This window comes from Brachyhypopomus gauderio, chromosome 20 (assembly GCF_052324685.1).
Source record: "Brachyhypopomus gauderio isolate BG-103 chromosome 20, BGAUD_0.2, whole genome shotgun sequence".
Lineage (NCBI taxonomy): Eukaryota > Metazoa > Chordata > Actinopteri > Gymnotiformes > Hypopomidae > Brachyhypopomus > Brachyhypopomus gauderio.
Window position 1 is genome coordinate 11298504 of NC_135230.1, and position 17559 is coordinate 11316062.

Genomic DNA, 17559 nt, shown 5'->3' on the forward strand with positions numbered 1-17559 from the left:
CACATCCTACACTTGTACATTCCTACCGGATATTTAATACTAGTTACCTTATTATTGATTTTGGCATCTAAAACACCTTCTAGTAATTCAATACACCAGTCATTTTTCAAGCCGATAATCTTTCACTGTTTGCCCATTATTCATTGCTACTCAAATTGTCCATAGGATTAAGAACAACGAACAATAAAGTGTATTAATGTGGTCATGCAGGATGCTAAACGAACTTCAAGACGAACACACAAAAAGCGAGTCACATAAAGCATGTACAGACATACACGCACACGCAGTGTACAAAACAAAAGAGAACAAAAAACACATTTTCACTTGCAGCCTTATCAATCCCAGTCCAATTGACCTGCTGTCAAGTAACCGTAGCTAAATGTCGAACGCTAGGCTAGACAGTCAGATTTGTTTGGTAAACGACACCGTGCAACACCACCCAGGCCAGTAGGTGGCGATCAAGATAATACAGGGACTCCTCTCTGGAACCTCAATAGGTCCCACAGATGAGCTAAGGGGTGAGATATACGGCCAGACCCTACTCTTAGTTCCGCCTCCTCCAGTGCTCTAGTGTCTCCAAGCAGGTCCTTTAGAGCAGAATAATATCGGCGCGCTAGGCATTAGAGCTTTATTGCTTTCCTTTAAGTGGTGAAAGAAGCAGCAATAATGTCTGGAAGAGGAAAAGGTGGTAAAGGCCTTGGGAAAGGAGGTGCTAAGCGTCATCGCAAGGTTCTCCGTGATAACATCCAGGGCATTACTAAGCCCGCAATCCGCCGTCTGGCTCGTCGTGGCGGCGTCAAGCGTATCTCCGGTCTGATTTACGAGGAGACCCGTGGTGTTCTCAAAGTGTTCCTGGAGAACGTGATCAGGGACGCGGTTACCTACACCGAGCATGCAAAGAGAAAGACCGTCACCGCTATGGATGTGGTTTATGCTCTGAAACGCCAGGGACGTACTCTGTACGGTTTCGGAGGTTAAAATCCTGAACTAAAGACTAAAAACAACGGCTCTTTTAAGAGCCACCCATATGATCCGTTAAAGAGTTGTTCCATGTCTTAGTACCTACACATGTTGAATGAATAAATACTGACAAAGTGCTATTAAACTCATTTAAATGTTTGCCTGTTGTAGGTCTTTAAGTTTAAATATCTTACTGTCATTTTAAAACCCACTTCCTTAAATGAGTAGAAAAGTGCGATATGACAAAGCGAATGAGAAACAGTGGTGTAGCTCGCATAGCCTAGCTTTCTGTGCCTTCTTTCCAAGACACGCGGAAAATTCAATACTTTTAATATTATTAACATGCCCATGGGACGTTGCAATGCTCAAATATTGATTAACCACAAAACATAATTTAAAAAAGGAAAAATCCCAGAACTATGGCTGGGGCGGAATTAAAAGACGCTACCCCGTCGCGATACAGTGATGGAGCAACGATAGGAGGTCCGTGTGAGAGGAGGGGTTGTTTCTGGCCAGTAATAATTTGCCATCCCCGCAGAGGGGCGGGCGTGTTCAAATTAGCATACCAGAGTCTAAATAAACCATGTGCTCTCGCGGCGTTTTTTATTCCGTTGTTCGTTTTTCTACAACTACAATGCCTGAGCCTGCGAAGTCCGCCCCAAAGAAGGGATCCAAGAAAGCCGTGACCAAGACGGCGGCTAAAGGAGGCAAGAAGCGCAGAAAGACCAGGAAGGAGAGCTACGCTATCTACGTGTACAAAGTCCTGAAGCAGGTCCATCCTGATACCGGTATTTCTTCCAAGGCGATGGGAATCATGAATTCTTTCGTGAACGACATCTTCGAGCGCATCGCTGGTGAGGCTTCTCGTCTCGCTCACTACAACAAGCGCTCTACCATCACCTCCAGGGAGATCCAGACCGCCGTGCGTCTGCTGCTTCCTGGTGAACTGGCCAAACACGCCGTGTCTGAGGGCACAAAGGCCGTCACAAAGTATACCAGCTCCAAGTAAAGCGCGACAGTGTCGCTTAAAAAACCCAACGGCTCTTTTAAGAGCCACCCACACTTTCGCCAAAAGAGTTTCCATATTATAATTGTACATACATGCGGCACGAAGACCAAGACATGGTTTGTAATTGCCGTTTTGATTTTGCCAACTATGGTAATCTTCATTGCCCATGGTGACTACTTTTAAGTAGAAGACTAGAATTCGTTGCCTTTTTGTAGATGTAGGATTGTTTGTCTGCACTGGCATCATAGCTGAACTTTAGGTTATTTTGCTCCAGAAGACCGGTGCATCTCAGTAAATTACAGTATCATTATAACAATCTGGGCTTCTATAACACCTCTGCAGTGCTACAGGCTGATAGCCTCCATGTCACGCTGCATTGAAGCAATAATTCGTGCAGTAGGCCAACATTTCAGAATTAACAATCATTTTCAGTTGGTCTAATTTTCTGAGATAATGATTTTAGGCATTCGTTGGCTGTAAGCCATAATCATCAACATTAACAAATTAACACTTGAAATAGAATCACCCTGTTTGTGAAACTATATAATATATGCGTTTAATTTTTTGTATTTAATTACTGAAATTGATTAACTTTTTGATGATATAATTTACTGAGATGCACCTGTATTAGTTTGTCTATCTCACTGCTGTAGGCTGACTCATCCCCACCAGAGATTAGGTATCAGCAAACCTCAAGAGTTTGGCTGCCTTGTGGAGGCACAGCTGTTTGTGTAGAAGGAGAAGAGTAGGGGAGAAAGGACAGGGCTTTGCGTGGAGTGAGCCCTGATGGTCCGGGAGTCAGACACGTTTTCCAAGTTTCAAATGGTTGATTTCTGTCAGTTAGGAAGTCTGACCCACCAACAGGGGGCGTCAGACACATGCAGATGGGAGAGCTGGTCTGCAGTAGGGCTGGAATGACTGTAGTGTGGAGCTAAATCCTCTTAAGTGTTTCATGTGGCAGTGGTCAACACATTTCACTGCTGGTTGTACCATATACTACTATGTGCAGTATGTCAGAAATAAACTTTGATTTACCTTTCTGAGTAACTTTTCATATATCCAATACATTTGATCACCATTATTGATTTACAGAAATTAAAATCACCTGAAACACTTAAACAGAAGATTCTCCCAGAAAAGTGAAACGTTTATTAACCATATAGAATGTTCTATATTTATGCATACATTTGACCTACAACTTAATCTATTTTAGGACGTCTGTGACAATCTGATTAAGAGAACCAGATCAAACAAATAAGACAAACAACAACACTCATTCATTTAGTGTGAATCTGATGATGATTTAGATCAGATGTTCAAAATCAAAAGTGTGTACAATCTGTCATGCACCACTATGTATACACATACATACAGCATCAAAATTTGTTGTCATGTCCTTGCTGGGATAGGAAGTCTACTGTGTTTTTACTCATAACATTTCCATATAGTTATTTACCATGTCCCTGAAATAATCAAAGAGCACATAAAATGGTCAGATTTGTGGTTGAAAGAAGGCCACAGCTTCACTGTAAAAAGAAGTAAATGTTCTTGATAAAGTGATATCTGTAAACTGCAGAGCTAAATGTCATGCAATATTCAGTAGAAAAGTAAAGTTTTTTTTTAAGGTCAAGGTCAAGTTTAAGGTACTTCCACTATAAAACAAATGTTACAATTAAATTATTATTATTATTATTATTATTATTATTATTATTATTAATAAAAAAACACTTCAGTAAGTTGATCTACAATAGAGAGCCTGCTGAGGTAAAAGCCTGTTTAAACATGCACTGACCACTGAAAAACTGTTAGCATCCCTGTATCCATACAGTCCAGTATTTGGCTGTGTGGTTATAGTCCAGTCAGTTTGAAGCAGTTCTTCACATCTTTACTCTCCTCTTGTTCAGTATCAGTTGTCATTATTACTGTTTTTTTGAACATCATCATCTTGGCTTTCTGAAAGCATCAAAGTCACAGCGTCATTCTGACTCTCCACCATCAGTGAAACTGTTTTTCCAAATGAGTGAATCTTGGTCTTTGTGAGACATTTTCCTTCAACTTCTTGCTTGCTCTCAACGTCTCAGGCCACACTGTCACACACCATGACGTCCTGAGCTGCACCAAACACTGTTGTGACCACGAGTGGATCTTTTTCTGATGCAACACTTGGATAGGTGATATTTCCATGCTCAGTCAAGGTAACATGGATGTGTGACAAACAGCTATAAAGAGCACAAACTGGAAAATACAGAGAAATCATATTACTCAATGTGGGAATTATGTTAAACATTTTAAGAATATTTGAAAATCTTCAGACTTCTCCTAGACTTCTTGACAACAATGTAAAACCTAAGTGGCAAACATACTATTCTTATAAAGTGGAGAAATGTCTCCAAAATGTGTTGTGGACCTTTCAATTTTCACTGAGTGACATAATACAGGAAGATGATAAAATCCTGCACCTAACATCCGGAGTCATGCAACAGGCTTGGCTAGGATGTATTAACCAACCAACAACTATGATGTAATAATACCTACTACTATGCCCATGACCCATCGTCTCAACTACCCAATACTTCTAAGAAGACAAGATAATTTCACACACCCTATGCACACACTAGTTGCTTGAACAGAACACAGCAGTTGCTACAATCTGATACTGGCTCGACAAGGATCCAGAAGCACAGCGCACTATTGGCGCATTTCCACTAGGGCCTACTTGGCGCGGTACGGTTCGATTCGCGACGGTTTGTGAGTGTTTCCATTAGTACCACTTCCCTGTGAGCCGGCCCCTTCGGGTACTTTTTTCGTACCGACTCGCTCGAGGTTCTAACCGTCCCGAAGCGGTACAGTTCTGTGACGTGAAGGAACAGCATGACACTGATTGGCCAGGGAGTGTCGTCACAGGTTGCGTCAGGAGAGCGACTCCTCCGCTATCCACTATCGACTCCTCAGCCATTTTTAAAACCCGAGGAGAGAAGAATGGAGGACCACAAGAATGTTCCCTGGTCGAACGCCGAGGTACAGACCTTCCTGCAAATTATAGGCGATCAAAAAATCCAGGGCGAACTGGACGGGGCCACTAGAAACGTAAAAGTTTTTAGTGAGGTTTCCGCGCTAATGGCCACTCATGGCTACCAGTGGTCCGTTATGCAGTGTCGGTCCAAGCTTAAAAAGCTCAAAAGTGACTACCGGGCGGTGAAGGATCACAATGGACGCAGCGGAGCAAACCGCAAAGATTGGAAGTGGTTCCAGCAGATGGATGCCATATACGGTCACCGGCCAGCCAGCAACGGCAGAGAAAACGTGCTGGACACGGCGATGTCGGTGCTGGAGGCCACGGAGAATGGTGAGTGTATTGTGATTTCAGTTTTACTACTAGGCTCGTAAAAGATGTAATATGAACGTGATATGAACGCATCTATTGTAAATGCAGGAATTTAGAGCTGTGTTTGTAGTTAATGTTACCACCACAGTCACTATTGTACAATAGCTAGCTCTTAGCCATAGCGTGGAGCCTAGCTAGTTGCTAGTTAGCTGTAACCATTAACAAAGCAGGAGCAGCGATGACGTGCTACACATTTTGTGCAGTTACGCTATATTCTTGTTGCTTTCACGGGAATGCTTGTGTTTAATATTTGTTATTTTTACGTTCAAGATTCCCCTTCCACTGACGAGGCGAGCACCCCTTTAGAACCTCCCGCCTCCCCCGCATCATACACGGAAGCAGCGGTCTCTACACCGTCTGGATCTCAAACGCCTGTCCGGCGGCCCAATACAGGTGAGGAGCACAAAAAAAACATGTGAAGCACCGGAGTAGCATGAGTACCGAGTGCATTTCAGTTTTACTAATCAACTCCCATTACCCTTTTTTTGTCTAGGCAAGCGAAAAAGGACCCAGACTGACCTAGATATCTGTGCACATCTCCTGGAGATGCAGGCGCAGGATGTGCGGATGCATGAACAGATGCATGAGCAGCGTGAAGAGCACATCCAGCTGCTGCTCCGTGATTCTCGCGAGGCTCGTGAACAAGAAGCTGAGCTGAGGAGAGCGGAGTTGGCGGAAAATGCTTCATTCAACCGGGCTTTCCTCGGGGTGTTTGGTGAACTCGTAAAAACATTGCGAGACAGACACCAGTGAAAACATTTTTAGTTTTTTTTGGGCAATTTGCTTTTTTGCACTTTTTAAAACTTTTTTCTTACTATATTTACATATTTTGTAAATATCTACATTTATATATTTCTTAATAAAGTTTGATTTCATTTGATTGTATGACTGACGCTTTTTATGCAGGGTGTGTTCATTGTCTTAACAATCCGCAGCAGATAATGAGTTTGACAATCACAGCTTTATTCCTTTGTGTACAATAAACAAGCAAGGGCAACAATTTAACTGTTATGACAGATATATTGCATCAGTGCATTGCGAGCATCTCTACCATCACACCCCTCCACACCCTCTGCCATTGCTGCCACTGGCTGCTGTGCAGCAGTAGCTGGCACATCCCATGTAGTGTCATATGTCTCTCCATAACTTTCACACAAATTATGCAGAGCGCAGCATACCAACACCATTGATTTCACAAGTTGGATGTCACAGTCATTTCTTTTCAGAAGGCAGCGCCATCTACCCTTAAGTCTGCCAAAAGCATTCTCAACAACAACACGTGTGCGACTGATATGTTGATTGAAGATCTGCTGCTCTTTTGTGAGGTTTCCGGTGTCCTGAAATGGCTTCAAAAGCCACTTTTGTAAGGGGTAGGCAGAGTCTCCAAGGATGTAATAGCCAGCAGGCATGGCACTGGTTGTCCTAACACCTGCTGGAAATAGATTTCCCCGGGTGGCCAACTCCCACAGCATGGACAGTCTCAGCATTCGAGCATCATGCATACTCCCGGGCATTTCAGCCATTACATTCCAGAAGAGACCCTTTCCGTCGACTACACCTTGGAGGATTATTGAGTGCCAGCCTTTGCGGTTGAAGTAGTCGGTGTGACACAGTCGTGGGGCAATGATGGGTATGTGGGAGCCATCAATAGCACCCACACAATGTGGGAGTCCCCATCTAGTCTGTATGTACTCTGCCATATCCCTGAAACACCGTTTGTCTGGATAACGAATCTGCTCAGGTACCAGTAGTGTCTCTGCTGCAGCACAGAAATCCTATACACACCTGCACGCAGTTGTAGTGCTGACTCCAAACAGATGGCCTATGCTTCTGTACTCCGAGCCTGTAGCAAGCTTCCAAAGTGCTATTGCCACTCTTTTGTGTACGGGCACACACTCTCGAAAAGTTGGGTCTTGTCGCTCCAGGGCTGGACGCAATTTGTTGCTGAGGGAGTCAAACGCGTCTCGGGACATCCTGAAGTTCTGTAGCCACTGTGTGCATGTGAACTCAGGAACAATAACGTCCCACCACTGAGACGCTCGTCGGAATGTCCACACTGAGCGTTTGCGATGGCTATTAGCCAACAACAAAGCCATCTGAAACGCACACACACAGAATTTTTACTGCGTTAGCTTTACACACTTTACACATTTATTTCGGGTAGAAAGACCGATGTCAACTAGCGTTAGCTTAGCTTACCAGCCTACGTCTTTTTCTCCCTCTCCTGTCGTCCTCGGCCTGATACTGCTGTATGGTCACAAGAAGTCTCCGCTCCTTTTCTTGTGTTGTGCGTCTCGCTAATTGAAACCTTCTCTTGCTCGCTTCATTTGCACGTTTCCGGAATAAAAGCCATAACCCTAGCACAAGGTACACAAGTCCTTCCATCGCCATCTCGTCCATTGTTGTACGGTGTTGTGGTCGCATACAAATGATGTCACGACACTACAACCCGCGCGCCAACAGCGACTCCACCCACATTGTGGTGGTCCACCATTGTAATGGAAACACAACGCGACCGTACCGTTCCGTTGCGAATCGACCCGTATCGAACCGTACCGCGCCAAGTAGGCCCTAGTGGAAATGCGCCATATGTTCATGGTCCATTGCCTAAACTGCCAAGTACTCAGACCACCAAACAAACCTGGACTGACCTTCAAAACAAAGTGACATGGACACAAGCAATACCTTGCAAGCTTTTCTTTGGGGTCATCAGGAAGGCACGTCCCTTCGTTGGTGTTTCGATGAATTGAGCCCCCAACACCTCCAGAAGGCTCATCAGTGGAGTCTGACGTCCCAGACCCACCCCCCTCCAAGCTGACAATGTATCCCATCACAAAATTTACCAACAACTCTGCTACCCGACGGCTATCGGAAAAGCCAAGTGACAATCCTCCCCATATCCCAACATCACACACACCAAACAATTTATCTCTTCAAGTACTGTCCTTACCCCACCTAACCTCAACCCTTCTTAGCCACACCCACTGACTAGATCTCTCAGCTATCGCTGACAACTCCTTTACCACTGCTCTCATCACACAGCCTCTAAATCAAAACTCAGCCAGTAGTCTTGTGGCAGACTTTGCCACGAAACCCCTAGCCCCTACCTCTACAGGTCTAATATGTGCTTGCCAGCCCCACTCTCTTACCTCAGCCACCAAGTCTGCATACTTCACTCTTTTCCTTTCATATGCTGCATCAACTTCGTCTTCAAATGTAACAGTTAGCTCTATGAAATACACTATCCGCTTACTTTCAGAATACAACACAACATCTGACCTCAAGTTTGTGACTACAATACACTCTGGAACCTGCAATTTACAGCCTACATCAACCAACAGTTTCCAATATCTTGCATCAGCCCACTTATCAATAACTTTTGAAAACTGTGCTGGCTCCTTGCTATGCTGCCCCTCACACACAAACCTAACTTCCAACCGCTTCTTATCAAGTGCACCTGTCAATGATTTAAGTACCTGATTATGCCTCCATGTATAACGTCCCTGTGACAAACTCACCTTGCATGCCGACAGGATGTGCTTCAATGTACCACTTCCTGCACATAGCTTACAAGTTGGATCCTCACCTAACCACTGCCCAAGGTTTTGTGGAGTTGGAAGCACATCATAAGTAGCTCCCACAAGAAACTTTATACGACTTGCCTCCAATGCCCACAACTCGCCAGGTGATTCTCCTCTTCTTCACACTTTCCCATTTCATCCACTGACCCTGCTTACTCTGTCCTGCAGCTTTTGCCCACCTTACTTCCTCCTCTTGCTCTTGAATAAAACCAGTCACCATTTGCCTTCTCTTAGGAGATGTGGCCTTGCTGAATGCCCTCCATGTATCACCTGACCCTAGTCCTGCCCTCCCATTTTGCACCTGCCCTACAACATCTCTATGCTCCACTGCCCTCTTTGCTGCCTGAGTAGCTAGCCTCTTGGGAATTCCACTTTCTTCCTGTACGTGTCACTGGTGCCGCTGCTTTGATCAGTGCATCTTTCGACCTTATCAACAACATTTCTCAGCCTACCTTGGCACATTTAAACTCCTAGTTTGTTAGTGGCAGTTCTAGCACTCCTCTCCCAAACCATGCCACACTACTAAAACAATGTGGAACCCCAAGCCATTTTCCTACAGCCTTATTAACAATCCTTTCTAGCCTCTCAACTTCAGTCATCGGAATATCATACACTGTTAGTGGCCACCTTAGACGAGGCAACAATCCAAACTGCAAACACCACAACTTTAATTTACCTGGCAAGAAGGACTTATCAATACTATTAATAGTAGAGGTGTGCCAAAAAATTGATTCATATATCAAAAATCGATTCTCATTTACTACGATTCAGAATCGATTTTAAATGTCCCAAAATCGATTCTAAGTCGTGGTAAAGTCTCACGTTATGTAATTACAAAATTACGCGTAAACTCATGCGCGTAAAAGGTTCAAAACAGATGGAGAAAAGAGATATTCAACCTGTCTTCATTTAAGGCAAAAATATGGGTTCATTTTTGGTTTTTACCGACACAATGTAGCTCGTGTGCAAGGCTTGTGTAACGCGGTGAGCACGGGAGCATTAATATAGAGAAGGGTGAGAAATAATAGAGAAGGGTGAGAAATAATATAGAGAAGGGTGGACCCAAGTGCCGGTTCGCAAGATCAAGACGTTTGACACTCGTCACATGTATTAGCGAGAGGGAAATGTGCACAGCGACCCAGAACGAACAAACAAAACATCACGGGACACTCGACGCGCAAACCAAAACCGTGAGGGCACGGAATAAATAGAAGCAAAAAAACAACGCGCAAAAAATAACACTCAACTGTAGAGAGACAGGAGAAAGAAACAAAATAACAACAGTAACAAAAACAGCGCGGATGAATGCAACGCGAAAACGAAACCAACAACGCCAGCGGAAAAAAACGCGGTAGCAAAATAAAACCTTTCCCAAAAATAAAGGAAAAACAGATAGGAAGAAATACAGGATTGGGAAAACTTGAGATGAGTCAGGAAGCGACGCAGGAGTAAAGAGAGTAAGTAAAGAGAAAGCATAACAGAGAGAGGTGGCGAGACCATTAAACGATAAGCAATCACAGAGAAAGCAGAGACTGGCTGAGAACGTACGGTTACGCAGGTTTAGTCTGGGACTGACTCTGGTGCCCCTAGCAACGGCTGGGGTAACTGCATCAGAGTCAGCCCTGACAGCTTGCAAATGAAGCTCAAGAATTTTGGTAACACAACAAAAACCATTTTATTTTACCAAAGCACTTTATTTTTGTTAATTAAATGTGAAAGACACTTAATTTTCTATATTTGTCATTCTGTCTTGCAAAGCAGATTGTAGTAGATCATGCAGATTTTATAGACTGAAGCAGACATTTTTATAAATCAGTATTGAACAAATCAAATTGTTTTTTGACTCGAAAATCGTTTTCAATCGAAAATCGATTTAGAAACGAATCGTGAGATAGTAAACGATTCCCACCCCTAATTAATAGCCTCACCCAATTCCTTCCTTAACTCAACAACCTGCTCTTTGTCGTTCAGTGCTGCGGTGTACCACCTACCTAGACTCTTAACTGATTTCTCCAGAATAGATGGTATTACTTCTCCCTCCATCACATACTTTTCTGGTGTCAACTTCCCTTTCACAATTGAAACACTCCTAGACTTACTGGGTTTAACCTTCATCCTAGCCAGCCTAAGATTATCACCTAGCTTCTCCAAGAGCCGCCGAGTACATGGAACAGTAGTCGTTAATGTAGTCATGTCATCCATGTATGCCCTAATCGGTGGGAGCCGGGTGCCATTATGCAACCTCTCCCCACCTACAACCCACTTAGAAGCCCTAATAATCACCTCCATTGCCATTGTAAATGTCAATGGTGAGATTGTGCACCCTGCCATTATACCTACTTCCAGACGTTGCCAATATGTAACAAACTCCTCTGTGCTGAAACAAAACTGAATGTCTCCAAAATAAGCTTTAACTAACCTCGTAATCTCATCTGGAACCTGAAAAATTCAAATGTCTTCCACAACAGAGCATGCGGTACCGAACCAAAAGCATTAGCCAGATCTACGAATACCACATGTAGATCTCTTCTCTCTGCTCTTGCTGTTTGAATCTGGTGCCAAATCATGCTACTATGCTCTATACACCCTGAAAAACCTGTAATCCCTGCTTTTTGCACCGATGTATCAATTAACTTATTCTTTTTCAGAAACGCTGCCAACCTACGTGCAACTACACTAAAGAATATTTTACCCTCCACATTAAGCAAGCTTATGGGACGAAACTGCTCTATGGCTACAGAATCCTTCTCTTTTAGAATAAGAACATCACCTGCCCTTCGCCAATCCTTTGGGATAATCCCCTTCTTCCACACTATAGCCATCAACCTCCATAACAACTTCAAAACATCTGGCGCACTTTTATATAATCTATATGGAACTCCATTAGGCCCTGGTGCTGAACCTGTTTTTGCGCAAAGCACTACATCCTGTACCTCACTCCACTTAAGAGGATTAACATCCATCTTCCACTGTAGGTCACCTACTGGCGGAATATCTGCTGGCAATTTCAACTCACTGGTCCTTTCCTCCCTTGAGTACACCTTCTGAAAGTGCCCCTCAAGCTCCTTCTTTCCTACCTTTAGGCTCCCTGACTTCTCCTGACTAAACAACGTTTTAACAAATCTAAATGAATCCTTAAAGAATGCCTCTCTAGCGTGCTCTTTCTTCTTCCTTCTTTTCCTCATAGCTTCGGCTCTCTGCAATTTCCCTACCTTACTTTTCAACTTGTCTTGCAGTAACTCAATGCCCTCTCTTTCCTGCTCATTACCCCGCTTCCACCGCTTCCTCAATAACCTTGACTCCTTGACAAGTTTTCCTATTTCTACCTGCCTCCTTGATTTACAAACAGCCTTACTCTTTCCTTTCTTCTGCACAACACCAAATCTTGCCACACCATAATCATAGATAACTTTACCTACTGTTCAACCCTTCAACCCTTCCAACATCCCTTTCAAATCATCATTAACACTCCTCCACAACATTTTATCACCTGCCCCTTGCCATTTAACCTTTGATCTGTACCCTAACCCTTTCTCTCTTCCCTTTTGCTTTCCACTAACCCCTGGCCCATCACTGTTATCTTCCTCTCCACCTCCTGTGCTTGAGTTGGCCTCTATAGTAACAATATAGTAAACACTGTTGTGACCACGAGTGGATCTTTTTCTGATGCAACACTTGGATAGGTGATATTTCCATGCTCAGTCAAGGTAACATGGATGTGTGACAAACAGCTATAAAGAGCACAAACTGGAAAATACAGAGAAATCATATTACTGCACAGTCCAAGAAATTGGACTGGAATCAAATTTGTTTATAATTTTATAATTGTCTATAATTTGTTTATCAGTTTATAATCTGATTATAGATAATCAATTTGTCTATCAGTTGTATAATCAGATTATAAACACAAACAGATAGACACGCAGTGCGAACAATACAGTCAAACAATATTGCTGTACAAATTTGATTCCAGTCCAATTTCTTGCTATCAGTCTCCATAACGTTGTGTTCCATGTAAGTTTGTATGTGTGTAACATGTTTTTGATATACCACAGAATGTGCAGCGTTCTTGAAATCAAAAGCTTATTTCTATCAGAATATACATTCTGCACTGACTGTGACTTATAGTTGAACTGACAACATGACTAAGTATTTTGACTGCCTTATTCATAGGCAAAGGCACACAAACTAGATACTGTGATGGCACTGACAAATTGATTGACCTAAATATTTGGTTTTGAGGCAAAAAACAAAGAATTTTGAGTAAAGTATCTGCTTTTGCAGGTATTTCATGGAGTTTTGCTGTTTGCACTAACTGTTTTGAGAAATGCACTAGTTGTGATGCCAATGTAAATCATGATGTGTGGCCTGAGACGTTGAGAGCAAGCAAGAAGTTGAAGGAAAATGTCTCACAAAGACCAAGATTCACTCATTTGGAAAAACAGTTTCACTGATGGTGGAGAGTCAGAATGACGCTGTGACTTTGATGCTTTCAGAAAGCCAAGATGATGATGTTCAAAAAAACAGTAATAATGACAACTGATACTGAACAAGAGGAGAGTAAAGATGTGAAGAACTGCTTCAAACTGACTGGACTATAACCACACAGCCAAATACTGGACTGTATGGATACAGGGATGCTAACAGTTTTTCAGTGGTCAGTGCATGTTTAAACAGGCTTTTACCTCAGCAGGCTCTCTATTGTAGATCAACTTACTGAAGTGTTTTTTTATTAATAATAATAATAATAATAATAATAATAATAATAATAATAATAATAATAATTTAATTGTAACATTTGTTTTATAGTGGAAGTACCTTAAACTTGACCTTGACCTTAAAAAAAAACTTTACTTTTCTACTGAATATTGCATGACATTTAGCTCTGCAGTTTACAGATATCACTTTATCAAGAACATTTACTTCTTTTTACAGTGAAGCTGTGGCCTTCTTTCAACCACAAATCTGACCATTTTATGTGCTCTTTGATTATTTCAGGGACATGGTAAATAACTATATGGAAATGTTATGAGTAAAAACACAGTAGACTTCCTATCCCAGCAAGGACATGACAACAAATTTTGATGCTGTATGTATGTGTATACATAGTGGTGCATGACAGATTGTACACACTTTTGATTTTGAACATCTGATCTAAATCATCATCAGATTCACACTAAATGAATGAGTGTTGTTGTTTGTCTTATTTGTTTGATCTGGTTCTCTTAATCAGATTGTCACAGACGTCCTAAAATAGATTAAGTTGTAGGTCAAATGTATGCATAAATATAGAACATTCTATATGGTTAATAAACGTTTCACTTTTCTGGGAGAATCTTCTGTTTAAGTGTTTCAGGTGATTTTAATTTCTGTAAATCAATAATGGTGATCAAATGTATTGGATATATGAAAAGTTACTCAGAAAGGTAAATCAAAGTTTATTTCTGACATACTGCACATAGTAGTATATGGTACAACCAGCAGTGAAATGTGTTGACCACTGCCACATGAAACACTTAAGAGGATTTAGCTCCACACTACAGTCATTCCAGCCCTACTGCAGACCAGCTCTCCCATCTGCATGTGTCTGACGCCCCCTGTTGGTGGGTCAGACTTCCTAACTGACAGAAATCAACCATTTGAAACTTGGAAAACGTGTCTGACTCCCGGACCATCAGGGCTCACTCCACACAAAGCCCTGTCCTTTCTCCCCTACTCTTCTCCTTCTACACAAACAGCTGTGCCTCCACAAGGCAGCCAAACTCTTGAGGTTTGCTGATACCTAATCTCTGGTGGGGATGAGTCAGCCTACAGCAGTGAGATAGACAAACTAATACAGGTGCATCTCAGTAAATTATATCATCAAAAAGTTAATCAATTTCAGTAATTAAATACAAAAAATTAAACGCATATATTATATAGTTTCACAAACAGGGTGATTCTATTTCAAGTGTTAATTTGTTAATGTTGATGATTATGGCTTACAGCCAACGAATGCCTAAAATCATTATCTCAGAAAATTAGACCAACTGAAAATGATTGTTAATTCTGAAATGTTGGCCTACTGCACGAATTATTGCTTCAGTGCAGCGTGACATGGAGGCGATCAGCCTGTAGCACTGCAGAGGTGTTATAGAAGCCCAGATTGTTATAATGATACTGTAATTTACTGAGATGCACCGGTCTTCTGGAGCAAAATAACCTAAAGTTCAGCTATGATGCCAGTGCAGACAAACAATCCTACAACTACAAAAAGGCAACGAATTCTAGTCTTCTACTTAAAAGTAGTCACCATGGGCAATGAAGATTACCATAGTTGGCAAAATCAAAACGGCAATTACAAACTATGTCTTGGTCTTCGTGCCGCATGTATGTACAATTATAATATGGAAACTCTTTTGGCCAAAGTGTGGGTGGCTCTTAAAAGAGCCGTTGGGTTTTTTAAGCGACACTGTCGCGCTTTACTTGGAGCTGGTATACTTTGTGACGGCCTTTGTGCCCTCAGACACGGCGTGTTTGGCCAGTTCACCAGGAAGCAGCAGACGCACGGCGGTCTGGATCTCCCTGGAAGTAATGGTAGAGCGCTTGTTGTAGTGGGCGAGACGAGAAGCCTCACCAGCGATGCGCTCGAAGATGTCGTTCACGAAAGAATTCATGATTCCCATCGCCTTGGAAGAAATGCCGGTATCAGGATGGACCTGCTTCAGGACTTTGTACACGTAGATAGCGTAGCTCTCCTTCCTGGTCTTTCTGCGCTTCTTGCCTCCTTTAGCCGCCGTCTTGGTCACGGCTTTCTTGGATCCCTTCTTTGGGGCGGACTTCGCAGGCTCAGGCATTGTAGTTGTAGAAAAACGAACAACAGAATAAAAAACGGCGCGAGAGCACATGGTTTATTTAGACTCTGATATGCTAATTTAAACACGCCCGCCCCTCTGCGGGGATGGCAAATTATTACTGGCCAGAAACAACCCCTCCTCTCACACGGACCTCCTATCGTTGCTCCATCACTGTATCGCGACGGGGTAGCGTCTTTTAATTCCGCCCCAGCCATAGTTCTGGGATTTTTCCTTTTTTAAATTATGTTTTGTGGTTAATCAATATTTGAGCATTGCAACGTCCCATGGGCATGTTAATAATATTAAAAGTATTGAATTTTCCGCGTGTCTTGGAAAGAAGGCACAGAAAGCTAGGCTATGCGAGCTACACCACTGTTTCTCATTCGCTTTGTCATATCGCACTTTTCTACTCATTTAAGGAAGTGGGTTTTAAAATGACAGTAAGATATTTAAACTTAAAGACCTACAACAGGCAAACATTTAAATGAGTTTAATAGCACTTTGTCAGTATTTATTCATTCAACATGTGTAGGTACTAAGACATGGAACAACTCTTTAACGGATCATATGGGTGGCTCTTAAAAGAGCCGTTGTTTTTAGTCTTTAGTTCAGGATTTTAACCTCCGAAACCGTACAGAGTACGTCCCTGGCGTTTCAGAGCATAAACCACATCCATAGCGGTGACGGTCTTTCTCTTTGCATGCTCGGTGTAGGTAACCGCGTCCCTGATCACGTTCTCCAGGAACACTTTGAGAACACCACGGGTCTCCTCGTAAATCAGACCGGAGATACGCTTGACGCCGCCACGACGAGCCAGACGGCGGATTGCGGGCTTAGTAATGCCCTGGATGTTATCACGGAGAACCTTGCGATGACGCTTAGCACCTCCTTTCCCAAGGCCTTTACCACCTTTTCCTCTTCCAGACATTGTTGCTGCTTCTTTCACCACTTAAAGGAAAGCAATATAGCTCTAATGCCTAGCGCGCCGATATTATTCTGCTCTAAAGGACCTGCTTGGAGACACTAGAGCACTGGAGGAGGCGGAACTAAGAGTAGGGTCTGGCCGTATATCTCACCCCTTAGCTCATCTGTGGGACCTATAGGCCTTTCTCTCGCTTCCGGGGTCGACATTTCCGGTCTAGACAGTTCTGTGTAAAATCATTTCCGTTTGGAGCGTTCGTACTTCTGCCATGGCACAAGTGACTAGCAAGTGTTTTTGCAGCGTACCGCTGTGCTCTAATTCCAAACAAAAACAGCCTTATTTGAGTTTCCACTCGTTCCCAGCTGACGAGGAACTCAGAAAGAAGTGGTTGATGGCCATTAGAAGGAGTGAGGGGCCGAATTTCCAGGTTATTAGGAACAGCACGCACGTGTGTAGCGCACATTTTGAGCCACAAGACATCTACGTTACGGCAAAGGGCAAAACGTGGCTGAAGAAAGGTGCTATACCGCGTCGTTTCAGCTGGACTCGGCCAGCGAGGCAGTCTGTGTACAGCAGAGTGATATCCCGCCTAGAGGCTTTCCGTGCACATCCTATGTACAAGTCTGTCTGGGCTTTGGGTCTAGAGCACACACACACACACACTATGCTAGGATACCATAATCGGACACAATTTTGTATGCTGTAATACTAGAAATGGGAATAATCACCAACCTCTTGGAATGTTTTGTACAAATATGCGTGCCTTCAGGTCAGATTCGTTGTGTTAAGCTAGGTTTATACTTTCGCGAGTGACCGTAGCGCGCGCGTCTGCACACCTCGCGCGACCCTGCTCGAACCGCTTGTCC

At 43.0% G+C, this 17559-nt stretch overlaps 5 protein-coding genes across 5 annotated transcripts; 3 read left to right on the forward strand and 2 right to left on the reverse strand.

Annotated features, from left to right (window-relative positions):
• Window positions 1-666: 666 nt before the first annotated feature.
• Window positions 667-978, forward strand: LOC143484625 (histone H4). Its single transcript, XM_076983439.1, has one exon. It carries the CDS (start codon window positions 667-669, stop codon window positions 976-978), a length of 312 nt encoding a protein of 103 aa, XP_076839554.1.
• A 616-nt stretch (window positions 979-1594) lies between these two features.
• On the forward strand, window positions 1595-2882 carry LOC143484413 (histone H2B 1/2). The gene has a single exon (XM_076983110.1). The coding sequence runs from the start codon at window positions 1595-1597 to the stop codon at window positions 1967-1969; it is 375 nt and encodes a 124-aa protein (XP_076839225.1). The 3' UTR covers window positions 1970-2882.
• Window positions 2883-4370: 1488 nt separating this feature from the next.
• Window positions 4371-6107, forward strand: LOC143484626 (uncharacterized). Its single transcript, XM_076983440.1, has 3 exons — window positions 4371-5315; window positions 5625-5747; window positions 5848-6107. Exons 1-3 carry the CDS (start codon window positions 4841-4843, stop codon window positions 6105-6107), a joined length of 858 nt encoding a protein of 285 aa, XP_076839555.1. The 5' UTR covers window positions 4371-4840.
• Window positions 6108-15293: 9186 nt separating this feature from the next.
• LOC143484405 (histone H2B 1/2-like) lies at window positions 15294-15914 on the reverse strand. Its single transcript, XM_076983101.1, has one exon. It carries the CDS (start codon window positions 15820-15822, stop codon window positions 15397-15399), a length of 426 nt encoding a protein of 141 aa, XP_076839216.1. The 5' UTR covers window positions 15823-15914; the 3' UTR covers window positions 15294-15396.
• A 473-nt stretch (window positions 15915-16387) lies between these two features.
• Window positions 16388-16699, reverse strand: LOC143484628 (histone H4). Its single transcript, XM_076983441.1, has one exon. The coding sequence runs from the start codon at window positions 16697-16699 to the stop codon at window positions 16388-16390; it is 312 nt and encodes a 103-aa protein (XP_076839556.1).
• Window positions 16700-17559: the final 860 nt, after the last annotated feature.